The sequence below is a fragment of the Barbus barbus genome (genome assembly GCF_936440315.1).
Source record: "Barbus barbus genome assembly, chromosome: 1".
NCBI lineage: Eukaryota > Metazoa > Chordata > Actinopteri > Cypriniformes > Cyprinidae > Barbus > Barbus barbus.
In genome coordinates, this window is record NC_136729.1 from 22,808,057 (window position 1) to 22,826,783 (window position 18,727).

Consider the following 18,727-nt stretch of genomic DNA (forward strand, 5'->3'; position numbering starts at 1 on the left):
AGGAACTGGCAATGTGACAGGTTGTACATTACAGTGTATTTCCTTCCAAGCAGTTAAGTCTAAATGCATACGGCAAATATAAATGCATATTTAATTAAAATGTAACCATTTTTTATTATTCATTTTGTACTTTTTACAGCATGTTTTTTTACATAGATTCAAAACCATCAAAAGAAATGGTGCAAGTAACAGACCTTAAACAGATTATGAATATACAATAGAAAAAAAGAAAAAATCAAATATTAAAATAAACTATTATCTATGTAAAATAAATGTAAACTGAGAATGAATGCAAGGTATAGCACCAGATAAATCTTGTGTCCTGTTTGTCCCACCTTTTGAAGTTCAGTTTGTGTACCATGACTTCTTGACAGTTTGAATGTTATTTATTCATTTTGTGAGGTTTTCTTCTACAAAGAAACTTTTACAGTACTTTTATCTCATTGGAGCAACATAGAACAGATTCAAGACACAATGCTAACACAGGATCTGATAGTCATTGTCCAGCCCCATGTGACGTTCTGGGCTGCGTTTCCCAAAAGCATCGTAAGTCTAAGTACATCGTAGACCCATTTCCACCAATGGATCTACGATCAATTTAGGTTTATGATGCTTTTGGGAAACGCTGCCCTGATACCGTGGATATTTAGCTTTTAAGCTGTACCTCAACTCCATATAAGCATTTTAGCTACAAGACAGGCAGTTTTGACTAGCTAAGCCATGGATCATGTGTCTGCCTCAGCTAGGTCCAGTTTTTTTTTTACATAAAATTATGAGCTTTTGATATGGGAGTTTGATGGCAAGCATTACAGAGCCATCTTGCTCTCAGAAAGTCAATCTGCTTTCTTGTTTGCTCAGCTCCTCCTCTTCCTCTGGGCTCAGATTATTTCCTCTCAGCCTTTAAGAGCACAAAGCAAAAAGCCTTTGTATTAAGGGCATTATTCACAACACAAACCATTCATCAGGCATGTGTATGAATGTAATAAAGCATTTGATTTCTATTGAAATTGAATGGGGTAAGTTGTCACAATGGAACCTGCTGTTAAACACCCGGCTATAGTCCTTTTTAAATAGTTAAAATTAAAAAAAAATTAAAAAACACAACTATGAATAATTAATTAAACAGCAAAATACATACAAAGATTTCAAAATGTTTAACTATTGTTTTGGCCAGAAGTAGTGTAATGAATAAATATTATGCAAATGGATAACTTTCACAAGTAACAACATTGTAAAAAAAAAAAAAGTTGAGCCAATTTAAGATTTGAAGGCAACCAGCTTCATCAGATTTTTGAGTTTTCTCAACTTGTTGTTTTAAGTTTATACAACAAAAAGTTGAGAATCACCTACAAAAATAAGTTGAGAGAACTCAAAAATCTGCTGAAGCTGGTTGCCTTTAAATCTTAAATTGGCTCAACTTTTTTTTTTTTTTAAAGTGAACTTAAGTACAGTTTAAATTGTCTGTTAACACACCTGTTGAGTCTTGATTGAATGTATGCTATTGTGCTTTTATTGTGTTCACCAGTTTATATTGAGATTGTGAATTTAGTTTGGCAGACAAAATTTATAAATATTATTATAACTTAAGAGGGTTTGAACTAGGTATGTGAAACCAACATACAATATCACTCTTAGAGAAAACACATTTTTCTGATTTGACTTTTGATCCAATTTAATGCTTGCGTGAAATGAATGAATTTATTGAGTAAAAGCAAGCACACAAAGTCAGCTAAAATACTAAAAGAAATGACCTTACCAGACTTCCTTAACACTAGAGTTCATTTTGAGTGCCTCTATTAGACACTCAACTCCCTCTCTGCTGATACAGTTTTTGTTTAGCCTGTAAGTGAAAGAGAGAGAGGGCATGTAAATCTCAGGTATATACAGGCATGTAAATCTCTAAATTACTAAATAAAAAAGAAACAAATTGGATTACTCACCATAATTGCTCCAGAGTTTTGCTCTGACTGATGAGTTTAGCCAGAGCGCATGCACCTGCACTGCCCACAGCATTATCCACCAGACTAAAACAAACCAACATTATCACTACCCACACAAATGAACACATGCTGCTGGGCAAAGTTTTTTCACTGTTTAGGATAAACTAGCTGAAAATTTATTCTAAACAGGATGTTTTTTTTTCATATTTCTATATGGAATGCAGACTTATGGTAATATGAGGCTATACACATGTACTATACACACACTGAGGAAGGCTTTGTAGCCGAAACGTTTGTGTATTTTCCCCATCGGTGATGAACGTTAAATAAAATGAAAAAAGAGGACTGTTGTTGAGTGCGGCTCATAATTTCTTATACATGCTATACAAAATTACCTCAGCCATATTAGCGTTGTGCTATTTTTCAGCGCAGCTGCCAATGCCTCAGCTCCCCTGTCCCCAATTTTATTACCCCATAATCTGGAATTGAAAAGTCAGAATGGAAATACAATTTAATATTGCCGCAGTATTGGAAAATACAAAAATTAATTCCTCTCATTATTGACCTCACCCAAGATACTGCAAAGACTGGTTGTATCTTAGACCTTCTGCCAGCTGTTCTGCTCCCTGTGACGTGATGTTATTATTTCCAAGCCTACAAAGCAATTATATATTTTGCATGAGAAACGTGTTTCTATATGTGCAGTACAACGTGAATTTTTTTTATTAGAATCATCAGCATCCCACAGGCCAGAAAAAAAACACAAAATAACCTGACCTGAAATAAGCACTGACCTCAAAGACAGGAAGTTCTGCTTTGATTTTAACAGCAAAGCAAAGTGTTGGGTGCAAGCATCTGTGAGGTTGTTGTTGAAAAGCCTGCAGAAATATTGAGGTAGTAATGAAACTCGATTATTCTAATTATGACAATAAAATATAAGTTATTCATAAAATGCAGAGATAAGATGCTCATTATTCTCACGCAATTTTTTGGAAGCTTTCACACTTCATTCCCTTTTCCAGAAGTTTACGGATTCCTTCATCTGATATGTTATTGTTCCTTAAACTGAAGGATTCAAATTCTTATAAATCAATTTGCAAAATCGTTTTCAGAGAAAAAAAAAAAATGCCCATAAATGTACTTTTCTGCACATCACTCCAAACCTGTATTACCTCCTTCTTCTGCAGAACATACTGTAAGATATTTAAATTTTTATTTTTGGGCTCCAAACAACATTGTACTTCATTGACTTGCATTGTATGGACAAAAAATGAGACATTTTCAAAATATCTTCTTTCATGTTCCACAGATTGCATACAGATTTGGAAAGACAAGAGGTAGAGTAATTGAAAACAAGTAGATGATGACATTAAAATTTTTGGGTGAACTATTCCTTTAAATAACATTTCAAACAAAACCACAATGAGTTAACCTCTCATCTTACTAAAGGGAGTGACAAATATGTAGACATGGAAGAAGCAGCTCCGCGCCCACATCTCCCACTGAATTGTTGTCCAACTGGAGCCCAACAGGATTCCGCAGGTACTTCAGCACATAGGCCAACGCAGTACATTCCACAGGACCGATGTTACAGTAGGTGAGCTTCAGGTGTTCAACGTCCAATTTAGCCATGGTATCTTGAGCAATACTGTTGTCTTGCATTTCATAGATGCACTTAATTAGCCAAACAAAACTTGGCATGGCATGCATGCTCTTCTTTTCACCCTCTACAGGACGAGGAATTGACTTGAAATGTCTCTGCATACCTTTAGACAAAGACTTCACTACCTGCTTTACCTTGCGTTCCCGCACAGCAGTAGGACAGCATTCCAGCAAGAGACTATGGTGCCGCTGGGATAAAAGTCCTGACACAAACTGAGCTGTAATCTGGAGGTTCGGTGTCTCTGTCACACGGGACTCCACCTCCTCTACAGAACTGTCAATACAGTGTCCCAGACATCTTTGAGACAGGCCCGACAACTGCCTGTACCGGGGCTGAAAGAGTCTGGAGACAGCAGAACGGTCGCTGTTACGATTCAGAACAACATAGAGAGCAGCGAAGAAGCATTGTAAGGTGATGTGCAGAAATTCATAGCGTTTACAATCTGTAACAGATAGGTCATTGCAGTAAATGAGGAAACCCAGGCTGACATCCTGTTCATTCAGCCCATTTCTTTGCAGCTCATATCCTGAGAACACATAACAAGAGGCTTCCAGACCTTCCAGTGCCAGCTGTCCAAGTTTTAACATTGTGTCCAAATATTCCTCCAACCAGGCCTTTCCCAGGACTCCTTGGGGCTGAGGTGACTTTCGCTGGAAGAAGTGCTGTAAGACCAGGAGGTAGACATCAGTGATAGTCTGGGGAATACCATCATGACCACCCAAAAGCTCCTGGTGGCACTTGGTCACAATCCAGCAGAAGACTGGGATGTGGCAAAGACTTAATAACACTGTGTTAGCCTGGAGGGACTCTATGACACATCTAGCCATAGCAGGGTCACTATGATGTTTCTTAACAAAGCAGTCAATGCCTCCAGGAGAAAAACCCTTCAGGAGCACTTCTTTGCGGAGATAGCGCTTCAGCGATGGGCCCACAGCCTGTGGCCTGCTAGTGACCACCTTCGTAACGCCCTTCATTAGCGTACCCTGCAACAGATTGAAAAGCAAAATAGGTATAGGCACTTGCTTTGTGGGGCAGCAATGGCGTTCTTCATCTGTAAAACCCTGTTTAAACTCATCGAGCCCATCAAAGGTAAAGAGGACCAAATTGGGATGGTCTAGGATGAACTGGAAAACCTCATCCTGACCTCGATCAGGCCAGCAGCAGTGCAGGAAGAGGAGCTCTTTCAGAGACAGCTCTCTGTGTTCTGCGTTCAGTTTGCGGCAACTGAAGGGGAACAGCAGGAAAGTGTTTGTGAGCAAAGCTTCTCTTGCCCAGAGCAAGTGCAGTCGCTGAAGCAGTGTGCTTTTGCCACTTCCTGCCTCCCCAGACACAAGAACAGTGTCAGCATCTTCATTAAGAGTCCCCAAGGGACCCACCACATCCTCCAGTCCTAGTGTAAGAGTTTCACCAGAACCATCCGTCACTTCAAGAAGTCCGTCGGTGTAAATGTCATCCAAGGAGAAACGTCCTGTCCCACCATAGGTGCTAAGGGAATGGGACTGGGCAGCAACAGAGCTTCGCAGCTTCTTCTGGTAGAGCAGACAATCTGGAGAAATAATGCAAGTAAAAGACTAATTGTATTGACAAGTATATAGCTATACACCGAAGACAAAGACATGAAAAGATACCCTGTCCACACAACTGAAAAATGTCTCATACTGGCAGAAAGGTGATTTTCTTTATCTTCAGGGTTTGGTCTGGTTGTCTCCGTTTGCTCTAGATATTGTAGTAAGGTCTTTGCAGCAGTTTCCCCTTTAAACCTCACTTGGTCTAACAGCCTCCGAACCTGCAATCCAACAAGATCACTGTCTGTCCACAAGTAATAGACATTTACTGTTAACAAGCTTGAAATAATTACATGCCAAATTGAATTGCACTTAATAAATATTAGAGGAAAACAGTTACATCTTCAGAGTTTGTATGAGATGTATATATATATATATATATGACTAATTTCATTTGGCAAGTGTTTGAAAATTGTTTAGCAATTCAACAGTCAGTACCAAGGACTAGTCATGGGGAAAATTACATCACGGTTAGTAATGGGGCACACTAAATTACAGGGATTTCATAACACAAAGAAAAAAACTATGGATTAAAATAGTATTCAAACAAGTTACCTGTTGTGAGGGTGTGTATACAGGTAGTTGCACCGCATCACAGTCTTTAATGGTGAAGCAGCCAGTTGCAAGTAAAGCATTCAATGCTCCGTCAATATTGTCTCTGAGCTTTCTCACTAACACTGGCCTGTCAGCCAGTAACATTAAAGTTGCAGTGTCTGGCCTGTTCTTGCCCCCCACAGCACATTCTTTCCCAAAACACAGCCCAGCCTTCTGCTCCTCAGGTAAGACCTGGTTCATCGCAGCCAAGAGAAGGCTGCATGCATCTTCTCCTTTATCATACATCACATCTAAAAGTTGCCTGACGTTGGAACATAGAGGTTTCTCCGCCACTCGTATGCATAGGTAATCCTCCCAGACAAGAACCTCCCAAGCCAGGAGCAGGTCCAGAACACAGTCCAGAGGTTCGGCACTGCCTCCACCACACAGGACTGCCAGAAGCTCTGCACGTTGTTTTAGGATCAACTGGTGAGCACTCATTGTGGTACTCAGCCTTGTCTCAAAGCCAACAGCCACAATCAGAACCCTGCTAAAGAGATGAGATAGTGAAGACCAATAACATCACGACTTCTTTTGCAAATGTACATTGTGGCATTTATTAGATATCATACCATACACTGTTTTACAATAATCTAAACAGCCACATTTACATTTGGGCACTCATTTCCTTGTTTTTCCCAAAAGCGGACTTTGTGTTCCCGTTATTTATTTTCCTAAACTTGTGTCTAGATTAGGTAGGCTACTTGTAGTTAAATAAGGCACATTATCAAAATGGCTTTTGATAAATATACTTGACAGACATCAGGAAACGTAATTTTAAGAATCACTTACCAGACCAGGACTAAAATATCTTCTGAATGTCATTGCTCCCCACTATGAAGGTAAATTAAATGTTGCATTCATGATCGTACCTGTATCAATAAACAAAAGCGTGACATCTTCGAAAATATTTCGCAAGAGAAACATGATTACAAACGTCAATTTACTAGATATTCCCTTACTGTGGTAAATACCCCAGAATATAAAAACACCACAAGCACATTTCCTACATTTCACTGCTGGTTATACTCTGTATAATTGTGAATGTGACAAATAAAAATCTTGAATCATGCTTATATGTCCTTACAGACCGTTTATCCACTTTATGGCAATGATCGTCCGAACTGAAAGTGAAAGCGGAGGTGCTGCTGTCCGATCTTCAGGAAGTCCCTACTGTCAAGTCGGTTACACATAAACCAGTCTTTGTTTAAAGTTGTTACATAGAAGACAGGGAGTGTTGTGACAGTGTTTACGCGTCAGTAAGCGATTGTTGTTTTGCACAGTGTGTCAAAAATTTTGATTCAATATTCAGCTGTGCTTCAGTTTTAAAAAGTTTTGAAATATTGGCTTCTTATCACTCATACTGCGTGGAGTTAGTGTCAAGTACAAAGAGTGTTGTTACTAATTACTTTTTGTCCCGGAAACCCTCATTTTTAATCAAAATAAAGCTATAGCCTACAACTTCTGTCACATCAGGAGGGTGGTGCTCCCCGAGACTCCCCTATACTGACCTTATAGGCAAAGTTTCGGGAGCGTTTAAATGCGGACGTGAATACTGTAGCTAAACGAGTTCTCTCTCTTTGACTGACAAACGATAGCGACCTTTGTGGCGTGTCTCGGCTGTGAACAAGAAACGTCCCTTTCACAAGATGTAAAGAAGCATGCAGAACCACCCTTCAAACACCAGAGGGAAGACTAACATCGTGTAAAACATACATTGGTTAAAAAGTTCAAAAGACTTGTTGGTGCATCAGCCAATGTATTATTAATGGAAATTAAATAGAAACAGGTCTCAGAAAATATACAATTATTCAAAGAGGCCATTTCAACAACTTGCTGGAGTAAGACGACCCCCTACCTGGGACAAGAAGTTTACCCTGGATAAACTAATACATAATGTATACATCTTTTTATATCATTTATATTAATGGAAAACACTAAATTAACTAGTCTATTTAAATTGAGTTTTGACAGTTTAGATTAGATGAACAATTGAATAACCAATGACAGACAAGGCAGAATTCCAGTAAAAGAGATTCATTTGAAAGGTAAATTTATTGCATATACAGGTGTATGAATATATATTTAAATTCACATATTTTAACAGAATATATGTTGAATGACTGAATGATTTCACTTAGATTTTAATGAATAGAGAAGATGTCTGGAAAGTAACTCTTGAAATTATTGCATAATAATCCCATGAATTACAATAAATATTCAATTCAATAAGAAACACTAGTAGTAACACTAGTAACTCATGGGGAAAATACAGTAATGAGATTAAATAAATATTGAATATTTATAGTTAATAGTCTTATGTTAAATTCTTGTGTTCAGCCTATGTATTTTTTAGTTCTTGCAAATACTACTGTGTGCACATTTTCTATAATTTATTAGCAATGTTAAAAAATATTTTCAGCCAATTTCAACAAATTATTTATTTATTTATTAATTTATTTATTTTTTTTGATGGCTTAGTGACCTTGACCACTTAGGGCCTTAAACCACTCAAGGAAATGATTCTGTTCTGTAGGCCTGTTCTGTAGACTCATACCATAAGCAAATACTGAGCAGTTATTACGTTTATTTATTTTAGTCTACAATCCTAAATTGTCAGTTCTGGAGTTTTAATTCCTCAAATAAAGAAATATATTATAATATCTTCTGATGCTGAGTCCCAGTAGTCAGCTGAGGAATATATGACATTTATGGCGGTGTGGGCAGTGGAAGGTGCTGTGAGGGTTTGGTGTGGGGGCTGTTTGGCTTTGATGAGACCAGAGCTGATCAGCATGATGTCTTCATCTCTCTGTAGCTCTGTTATCCACAATGTAAAAGACATAGCCTGTTTGGCCAGTCTAAACCAACTTTGTTTTTCTAGTTAAATGAAATACAGTTACATTAATTTCTTTGAATTTCAGTTTATTTGAACCGTATCTCCATACATTCAAATTTTAAATGCAACTTTACATCCTGTTTGCTTCCTCAATTTATGCTTTTTAATTTAATTCAAATTCAGGAACATTTTCAATTAAATTCTGAAAGGTACACAACCCTGGTTGTTAGCATGGAGACCATGATAAACAATTCAGCACAACAGCAATGGTCATTTTCTTCCATTAAGGAGAGACAACCAAATTAACTAACTTACGCTCTTTAGTATCTCTCAATGAACTTGTCTATCATGCTGAATGTGGTGCATTTCTGGCATTGCATTGGACACAGAAGAACAGTCATGCAAAGGCCAGCTGACATGTGCTGACAGTGACAACACAATTAGCCAGTGACTCAGAAACAGAGCAGTAGTGTGCAGACAGATGGTGTAAACAGTGTGCTACAGCTTTCTTACTCTAGATTTATCTCTGTTTTTTTTTTTTTTTTAAGTTGCACTATTGTACACCCAAAACTCTTGTAAAAAATAAAATAAATAAATAAATAATAATAATAACGCAAAGAGCTTCAGATCTAGAAAAAATATTAAGGATTTTATATAGCCATGAAAACGAAATTAGACACCCTGGTCAAATCAGGCTTATTGGCATAATACTCAAACAGTTGAAAGAGATGCAAAAATATTCTTTATACCTAAAGTGTGTGTGTCAGAGATATGTGGCCTATCCAGTCTGTCTTTGATCTACAAAATAAAAACGTGGGAAATAGAGTTCTTTTGCTCCTTTATTGCCTGTTGTTTTGTCAAGATTGCTTTATCTCATATTTCCTCATGTGCCATGATTAATTTGTCATCTTATCTGTGTAGAATATAAAGCTCCGACAATGACAGATGTAATGACAAACAGTGAGGTGTGGGTTGTCACATTGATTTTCCACAAAGACTGTTGGGGTACAGAGAGGAGAGTTCTGACAGAAATGCTAATATCCTAATTAGAGAAGTACCGTGAATTGAACTCCCTTAGCACAATTGTTTTTGTTATTTCTTGTCATTTACTTCTTGTCATACACTAATTGTAAATAGTGGAGGACAGGAAGAGATGCAGGGTTTTTACTGTCCCCTCAGCATGATGGCGCGTGACCATATGATAGGCTAACGTTAGTAGACTATACAAGGAGAAGTCGTGGCCTAATGGTTAGAGAATCGGACTTGTAATCCAAAGGTTGCGGGTTCGAGTCTCGGGCCGGCAGGGATTGTAGGTGGGGGGAGTGAATGTCCAGCGCTCTCTCCACCCTCAATACCACGACTGAGGTGCCCTTGAGCAAGGCACCGAACCCCCAACTGCTCCCCGGGCGCCGCAGCATAAATGGCTGCCCACTGCTCCGGGTGTGTGTTCACGGTGTGTGTGTTCACTGCTGTGTGTGTGCACGTTGGATGGGTTAAATGCAGAGCACGAATTCACAGTATGTCACTTCACTTCACATGTGGAGTGGACGCAGACATGTGTATAGCCACAAATACAACTATACATAGCTAGCAAGATTTGTCCTTAATTTATTATACAACAAACCAAAATGTGTCTATAGGTTTGAAATAAAAATAGAAAGAAAATGCTGTCATCATTTAGAATGAAAATCAGAATCAGAATTAGCTTATTGCCAGGTATGTTTGCACATACAAGGAATTTGTTTTGGTGACAGAAGCTCCACAGTGCAACAGAATGACAGTGACAGGACAGGACACAGATAATAAAAATAATAATGTACAAATATACAAAATGGACAATGTGCAAAATGGACAATGTCCAAACTTGTATGACTTCCTCTCTACTGTGGAATGTAATACAAAATGTTTTCAATAATATTGGTAACCAAGCACTTTTGTTCCCATTGGCATCCATTGTATGGTCAAAAAATTACATGGAAGTTGGAACTGAAATGGGAACTGAAACTTCAAAACATCTTCTTTTGTGCTCCGCAGAAGAAAGAAATTATTACAGGTTTGGAACAACATGAGAGTGATTTTCTTGCCCCAATCTTATCTTTTTGAACTGGCTCAAAATAGTCAATTGCTTGGGAATCAGAATACACTGGTCATGCTCAATGTTTTTGAAAGTAATTTGTTCGGGAATCAGACAACACTATCTTGCTTTTATGCAGTGGTGGTCAGTAACGAAATAGCTTTACTTCGTTACTGTACTTAAGTACATTTTTTCAAGAATCTGTACTTTACTGGAGTAGTTTTATTTTGAGTAACTTTTACTTTTACTTCACTACATTCCAAAGCATAAGATCGTACTTTTTACTTCCCTACATTTCATAAAACATATCGTTACTCCTTAAAATATATCACGAGCTCCGAGAAGCGGTGTTTGGTTCACGAACAAACTGATTCTTTTCAATGAACCTGTGAAATTGGTTCGCAAATCGCAACAAACGATTCATTCACGAATTGGAATGATCCGATTGCAGCTGTTCTCGAGTCGACAACTCACTGATTCAAACGATCCGTTTAGAGCGAGTCTCCAGTGAACTGAACTCACAACACTGGAGATGTTGTGAGTGCAACTGATGCTGCAAAAAGTAAGTTACTAATGTCGAATTTTAGGATTAATTATTGTAACTGAAAATCATATTTACGTCAAATCTGCTATAAAGGGTGATCTATTTAAGCCCACTGAAATGCTTGAATGCAAACACATCGATGTCAGCGTCTCTATGTTTTAGGTCAAAAAACAAAACATTAAAATAACACAGATTAAATAAAATAACAGATGCACGTTCATATTCCCCGCTGCTGTAAAGTTAGCACTTTTATTAAAATGCTACGCATCTAGCCCTATATTTTATATTGTTTATCAACAGTATACTTTTTTATATTGTTTAGATCAACTCGCCGAGTAGACAGATATTAATGTTTATTCATAACCATACTGAAAATAAGTAAATATTGTTAGCTGATGCTAACTGTCTAGCTAACAAGCTTGCTGGTGCTAAATTGAGGATTTGTTTTAGATATCAAAATATGGTCAAAATATTAGATATTTATATAATATATAAATATTAGAGGTCAAAATATATAAATATTAGAGGTCAAAATATTTTTATCCAACCACCTAGATAGATCACATCTGAGGGAAAAAGAAAGGATGTGATGTTCAGAACATGGCAACTACAGTAATTATCAGAGTGGGAAGTGATGCCCTCTGGGGGCATTTGGCCAGGGGTGTTTTTACACCACAGACAAGGTTTGAGAAGAAAAAAAAAATCATTATGAAAATATAATTATATTTTCCTTAAAATGTTCTTCCTAACTTCAGCCTAATTCTCATGTCATATATAACTGTGACATTCTGCAAAACAACAAGCTTTAAAATACTTTTTTCTTACTGGTGAAAATTAGATGGTCAGATCTGTTTTCTCTCAGGTACATCACAATGTAAGCTTCACAGAGAACATTACTACATCACTCTTGTCAACATAGTCCATATCAACAACAAAATATATCTCTTGACTCCATATAGTTGTTATTTTGGCTAATAATATAAAAATATGCGCTAATATAAAATTAAATCAAGTAGTCTATATAAAATTGCAAATAAATCTATCCATCAGTACTTTTTACTTAAGTACATAAAAAATTTAGTACTTTTGTACTTTTACTCGAGTAAAATTGAAAAAGCAGTACTTTTACTGGAGTAATATTTTATAGTACGTATCTGTACTTTTACTCAAGTACTTGATTTGTGTACTTCGTCCACCACTGCTTTTATGTTTTTGATTCACTAAAAAGAACTGGTTGATAAAGTGTAATTTGTTCGGGTATCAGACTACACTGGTCACACTATGTTTTGGGTTCATTAAAAGAGCTAGCGGTACAGGGCACACTGGTAGGCTACACATGTAAAGTCTCTGGCAGGTTTATAGTACTATAATTACTATAAACTGTAAGTTTATTTACTATAAGTTTAAATCTAGATTAAAGACCCATCTCTTTAACCTGGCTTACACATAATACACTATCCCATTTCTATAATTCAAATCAAAGGATTGTTAGGCTGCATTAATTAGGTCAACACTTCCCAAAACACCTGATGTACTTGTTACATTGTTAGAAGAATGGCATCTACGCTAATATTAGTCTGTTTCTTTCTTATTCCGAGGTCACCGTAGCCACCCAGATCCAGTCCGTATCCAGATCAGACGGTGGATCAGCACCAAGAGATGACCTCTACAGCCAGGACACCTAGATGAGCCCCAGAGACTGATCCCCAGTGAAAACCCTGTCTCCAAGACGGCCATCGGGACCAAGACCACAGGATGAGTCCTTTACACAATCTGACTCTGCTTTAGCCTAGATTTAAACTGCTGATTTTGTCTGGCCAGAGGAGAATGGCAGTATTTCGACAAACTATTTCCCCGTCTATACAAATAATAGTGACTTGACTTAACTAATTACTAACTAATTAACTAATACAAAGAATTTAATTAATAACTTCATTTGAAGGTTCTGTATTCTAGCTTAATTTTCATTAAGGGTCTCATTTTACCACAGGCAGATATGTTGGTGAGCTTCACTCGTCACAGTGGTCACAGCTGCTTGGAAGGGCAGCACACCAGGGAATTTTAGGGGGCAGAGGGGTTCATACCACATAGAACCCCAGAGAACATGAAATGAATATCCACTTTGCACAAGTCTAAAATAGCCGTCATACTTTCTGTATAGATGATCTTTATAGCTAGAGCCTGGTCTTGGACTGAGTTATCCTGCTTGAAATATTTAGCTACATTATAAAAGAAGAGGTCTGCTGCACATCTCTTTCATCCCATAAAAACATAAATTAGTATTTCTGTCCGGCACACCTTCATGACAACACAATTTATATAACATCTGGTTTTAAAAACCATCAATTAAGATGCGTAGTCTCATTCAAACAAGTTTGTTCTTCCGTTTGATCAGACTTCAGCTATCTGAAATAGCACATCAAAGAAATAGGTGAGTTGACACTGTTTTGAGAGTCTGACTTTGTCAGCACAGCAGTGGACAATGACTTCAAACAGAGTCGAATCTTGGTGAAATTGGAAGCCAATTAGTGCGGAGCTTAGAGAGACATGTTCTGTCAAAAAGAAAGAGATTAAATGTCTTTCAGATATAGAGGATGGAACAGAAGAAGTGCCAGCGCGTGCTGCAGTGCATCTGTGACTGCAGTCGCAGGCACGCGCCTTTATCTGTGTGTTTGTGCGGTTGCTTTGTATTGAGTTTTAATTGACACGAAGATTAAAGCTCACTTCTCGGGAGTTTTCAGCGGACGGCTAAAAAGAGAGAGCGAGGGAGTGAGCGATAGTAGTTAGATGAGGAGTGTGGGGCGTTGTGTGCATCGTTGAAGGTTAGCTCTGGCTCCCGCTGCGTGAGCACTGCCTGAGATGGGCTACTTGTTGGACATTCATTATCAAACCCTGTTTGGTCCTTTCATCTGCTGCTCTGCAGAGCCCTCCTCGCAAACTACAGAGGCACCTTGCAGCTTGACATCTTTCCATTCACTCTGTACCTTAAACAGCATGCTGCCACATCAAAGCAGACACAAGCCCTTTGATGTTGCAAAAATAAAGAGCCCCAATGATCTACTCAAAACCAATGGAACTTTTTGGTGCCTCTCTCTCTCTCCCATACACACTCGTGCACTCTCTCTCTTTCTCATTTTGCATCGGAGTTTGAGGAAGATAACTATGATAGCAACGGCCCGTTTACACCTTTGAAAAAGTGTGAACAGAGTGTATGCATGGAATTAACATATCAAGGGCTGTAATGTCAGATGTAGATAAGCAGAATAATTGGAATGTAATTAAATTAGACTCGCACTGTGAAAATGCCATGCGCCCATTCCAACTACAGCATCCCGGCTATGAACTGCATCAAGGTAAAATGGCAAAAAGTGGGAATTCCACAATGTTTGTATTGAATTTCTGGGACTTCTGATTTGTTAGCCGCTATACAGTAAGAATGGAATAACAAAATGCTGTAAACTTTTCAACTATTTATGTTTATGATTACATTAATAGATTAAAATAATCTTATAAATAAGTTTGCAACATCATAACGGACTGTATTTGTACAGTTAAAACAATCTGACTCAGACAGTAATAGCTGCGCCCACTCTTATTGTTATGCGTCTGGTGGTCGTAGTAAATAAGGCGCTCGATGAAGGAATAAACAAAAGGCGTAATCTTTATTTAAATGGCATCAACACACTCTAGACATTGAATTAACTTAAGAAACGCTGAGGGGAAACTCAGGACTTATAAAGGGATTGGGACAAAGGCACAAACGAGATAATTAATCAAACACAGGTGATGGGGATGATAGATAATTAACTAATGACTGGGAAAACCAAATAAGGGCAAAACAGGGAACTAAACAGAAACCAAACCGTTACACTTATATTGTAAAGGTGGATGCATTTCTCATATGTGGTTTCAATTTGGTAAATGAAAGCCTCCCCTGCCCAGTGCAGTGTGAGCATGTTATAATACCCAAATACCCCAAAGAGGAAATCTACTGATTTCCTATGATCTACAGCAGATTTAATTAAATTAATCATTGGTTTACTGTGGACTGGAGAATCATGGTTGTTCAAAACATTAGTAGCATTCAAAATGTCCAACAGAATATGATTGAATGCTACTGGAAACATTCTGATTTCTTATTTACTTCTCTAGAGCCTAACCACAGAAATTCAACACACTTTTGAAAGTAAAAATGCTTATTTCTTCTGTTCATTTTTACTACAAAAACACTCTTAAAAAGACTTGCACATAATGTCCTGTAAAAATATACACATCAGGGACTATCAATTCAGGTGGACTCATGCAGTTCGTGGATCAGTTAAGACAGAAAAGGTGCAAGTCAACACTTTCTTGGTTATCTCAGACTGATTCACCATGAAAAGACTCCAGAAGAGCAGGTGACTCAGGAGGAAAGACGGAAGTTACAAGTGAAGGATGTGGCTCTATAGAGGGATCACAGCAGGAAACACCCAAGACTAGGATATGCAAGTGACTCATTAAAGATCCTGCAGACTTTTGAGAAAGTAAGTGGCTTGACAATAACAGAAGAAACAAAAGGGCAGATGAAACATAATCTGAAGCAGGGGTTCATTTAAATCCAATAAATTGAGCTGAGAGTTAAGATTTGTACTTTAAGTCCAGATCTGAGATATCGGGGCACTTGCTCATGTCCAGTATTCATAACTCATTGGTTCAAGCCAAGCAAAAAAAAAAAAAAAAACTTTTATATCCATAAAGGCGTGGTTATGTTGTGACAGTGGAGTTTAATTCTTATAAGAAGACTAGAGCCTGGTCTCAGCAAATTAACTAATCTATTAACGACATCATGTCATATTTTGTTTCTCTTATCAGTCTTAATTTACCATCTAAAATGCTATAATTACAGGGGTCTTCTAAAAAATTGCCCTCAAGCATTTTCTCTTTCTTTTCCCCCTCTCTCTCCTTCTGAATAATTCACTACAGTTCATTAGCCCTTGGGTTCCTGGCTTTAAAAATGTCTTCATGTTTCCACACACCCTCACATTCCAGTCACACTACACCCTGGGCTGATATGGAGATAGTTGATAGATGATGGAGCAATCCATCTGAAAATAATATTACAAATAGTTGGATGTCATTATCTGAATATGTTTCTCTGATTTATTTCTTGAACGTTATATATCAGCATTAAACATGCATGATTTAAAAAAATAAATAAAAGTCTTATGATTTATGTCAACTAAGTAAGTGCATTCTTCAGTTGAATAAAAGTTTTTCCACAGCACTGCAATAGTCAGATAGAGTCACAGTCAGTGTTATTTTAGTATTATTTATATACTATTATAGTATATAAATGTTTTGCTTTTAATATTTCTTCTATTTTAATATTTAGCTTTTTTAAGTTTTAGTTATTTTAGTTCTTAAACTTATTTCAATTAGTTACCAAGGCAATGTTTTTTTTAAGTTCAAGTTCTTCATCTCATAAAAATTTGAATATTGTGAAAAAGTGAAACTTTCATATATTCTAGATTCATCGCATGTAAAGTAAAACATTTTAAAAAATTATTAGAGCTACAGCTCATGAAAGTCAAAAATCCAGTATCTAAAAATATTAGAATATTTGCATTTGAGTTTCATTAAATGACCATCCCTACAGTATAAATTCTGGGTATCTCTTTAAAATCACAATAATGGGGAAGACTGCTGACTTGGCAGTGGTCCAGAAGACAATCATTGACGCCCTCCACAAAGAGTGTAAGTCACAGAGGGTCATTACTGAAAGGGGTGGCTGTTCACAGAGTGCTGTATCAAAGCATATTAAATGCAAAGTTGACCAGAATGAATAAATTGGGTAGGAAAAGGTGCACAAGCAACAGGGATGACCGCAAGCTTGAGAATACTGTCAAGCAAAGCCAATTCAAACACTTGGGAGAGCTTCACAAGGAGTGAACTGAAGCTGGAGTCAGTGCATCAAGAGCCACCAGCTCAGACGTCTTCAGGAAAAGAGCTGCCAAGCCACTTCTGAAACAGAAACGTCAGAAGCATCTAACCTGGGCTAAGAAGAAAAAGAACTGGACTGTTGCTCAGTGGTCCAAAGTCCTATTTTCAGATGAAAGTAAATTTTGCATTTCATTTGGAAATCAAGATCTGGAGTCTGAAGGAAGACTGGAGAGGCACAGAATCCAAGCTGCTTGAAGTCCAGTGTGAAGTTTCCGAAGTCAGTGATGATTTGGGGTGCCGTGACGTCTGCTGGTGTTGGTCCATTGTGTTTTATCAAGTCCAAAGTCAGTGAAGCCATCTACCAGGAGATTTTGGAGCACTTTATGCCTCCATCTGCTGACAAGCTTTATGGAGATGCTGATTTCCTTTTCCAGCTGGACTTTAGCACCTGTCCACAGTGCCAAAACCACTTCCAAGTGGTTTGCTGACCATGATATTATTGTACTTGATTGGCCAGCCAACATGCCTGACCTGAACCCCATATAGAATCTAAAGGATATTTTCAAGAGAAAGATGAGAAACAGTCACAATACAGACGAGCTGAAGGCTCAATAGTGCCTCAGCAGTGCCACGGGCTGATCGCTTCCATGCCATTCCTCGCTGATGCTGGAGTTTGGCCCCAACCAAGTATTGAGTGCATAAATGAACATACTTTAAAGAACTTGAACTTTTCTATTTTGCAAATCCTTTTTTTTTTTTTATCGATCTTGAAATATTCTAATATTTGGAGATACTGGATTTTTGACTTCATGAGCTGTAAGCTGTAATCATCAAAATTAAAACTAAAAAACTTTTGAAATGTTTTACTTTACATGTAATGGATCTAGAATACAGTATATGAACGTTTCACTTTTTCAAATAAGTTACAAAAAAATGTTTTTGTAAAAATAGTTTTTCACAATATTCTAATTTTTTGAGATGCACCTGTATATACACTGGTCAAAACCATTGTTTGGAAGGGATCCCATAAATCGTAAAAAATAACAATTACACAATAAAATAAATAACACTAATCATCAGCTATTTAACATTTTCCTTCATCACTACTTTATTTTGATTCATGTTAATACCATTTCTTTGAAAATGTTTAAATATTTAAATCGATGTAAACTGGTAAAATAAAATTTATTCACAGACAAACCAAGACTTCTATTGCTTTGTGTACTCAAAAGACCTGCAGCCAGTCATATTCACACCTCCATTACCATTTCCCTTTCCCTCTCAGCCATCAAACATGCCCTTGTGATTACAACGGGATGCTCTTAATCTCAATGACTATTATCTCATCATACCCTTAACAGAATTCACTGTGGAGCAAATGTCAACAGGGCACCGAGACCTTGAGTGCTACAAACAAACCTCAAAGACAGATAGAGGGAATGTGAACTTTAGCACTCTGCCAGCATCTCGCCTAATTCAGTGAACTTGACAGGTAATAAAGTGCTTTATTTTCGCTCATCTTCTCATACATAAAAGCCTGCCACACCAATTAGCTTAATTCGCTTTTTTTCTCCTCTCTCTTTTCTTTTCAT

General features: G+C 37.5%; 1 protein-coding gene across 3 annotated transcripts; it reads right to left on the reverse strand.

Annotated features, from left to right (window-relative positions):
* Positions 1–92: 92 nt before the first annotated feature.
* Positions 93–6,921, reverse strand: LOC306850421 (nucleotide-binding oligomerization domain-containing protein 2-like). 3 transcript variants are annotated; one of them, XM_079386075.1, is made up of 12 exons: positions 6,854–6,921; positions 6,555–6,634; positions 5,724–6,249; positions 5,263–5,389; positions 3,385–5,149; positions 2,922–3,005; positions 2,735–2,818; positions 2,511–2,594; positions 2,336–2,419; positions 1,941–2,024; positions 1,757–1,840; positions 93–898 (listed from the first exon to the last, which is right to left on the reverse strand). In XM_079386075.1, the coding sequence occupies exons 3-12, from the start codon at positions 6,201–6,203 to the stop codon at positions 826–828; spliced, it is 2,949 nt and encodes a 982-aa protein (XP_079242201.1). In that variant the 5' UTR covers positions 6,204–6,249; positions 6,555–6,634; positions 6,854–6,921; the 3' UTR covers positions 93–825. The 3 variants fall into 3 exon arrangements, with proteins under 3 accessions (XP_079242201.1, XP_079242200.1, XP_079242202.1); XM_079386074.1 differs by having other exon boundaries at positions 5,724–6,252; XM_079386076.1 differs by lacking the exon at positions 6,854–6,921 and having other exon boundaries at positions 6,555–6,692.
* Positions 6,922–18,727: the final 11,806 nt, after the last annotated feature.

What these genes read in the sequence shown, in the direction of transcription:
- LOC306850421 (XM_079386075.1), bottom strand. Translation starts at nt 6,203, where the DNA reads ATGAGTGCTCACCAGTTGATCCTAAAACAACGTGCAGAGCTTCTGGCA. An exon ending in GAAAGCTTCCAAAAAATTGC is followed by an intron (nt 2,819 to 2,921) that starts GTGAGAATAATG and finishes ATATTTCTGCAG; the next exon opens with GCTTTTCAACAACAACCTCA. An exon ending in AAAACTCTGGAGCAATTATG is followed by an intron (nt 1,841 to 1,940) that starts GTGAGTAATCCA and finishes TTTCACTTACAG; the next exon opens with GCTAAACAAAAACTGTATCA.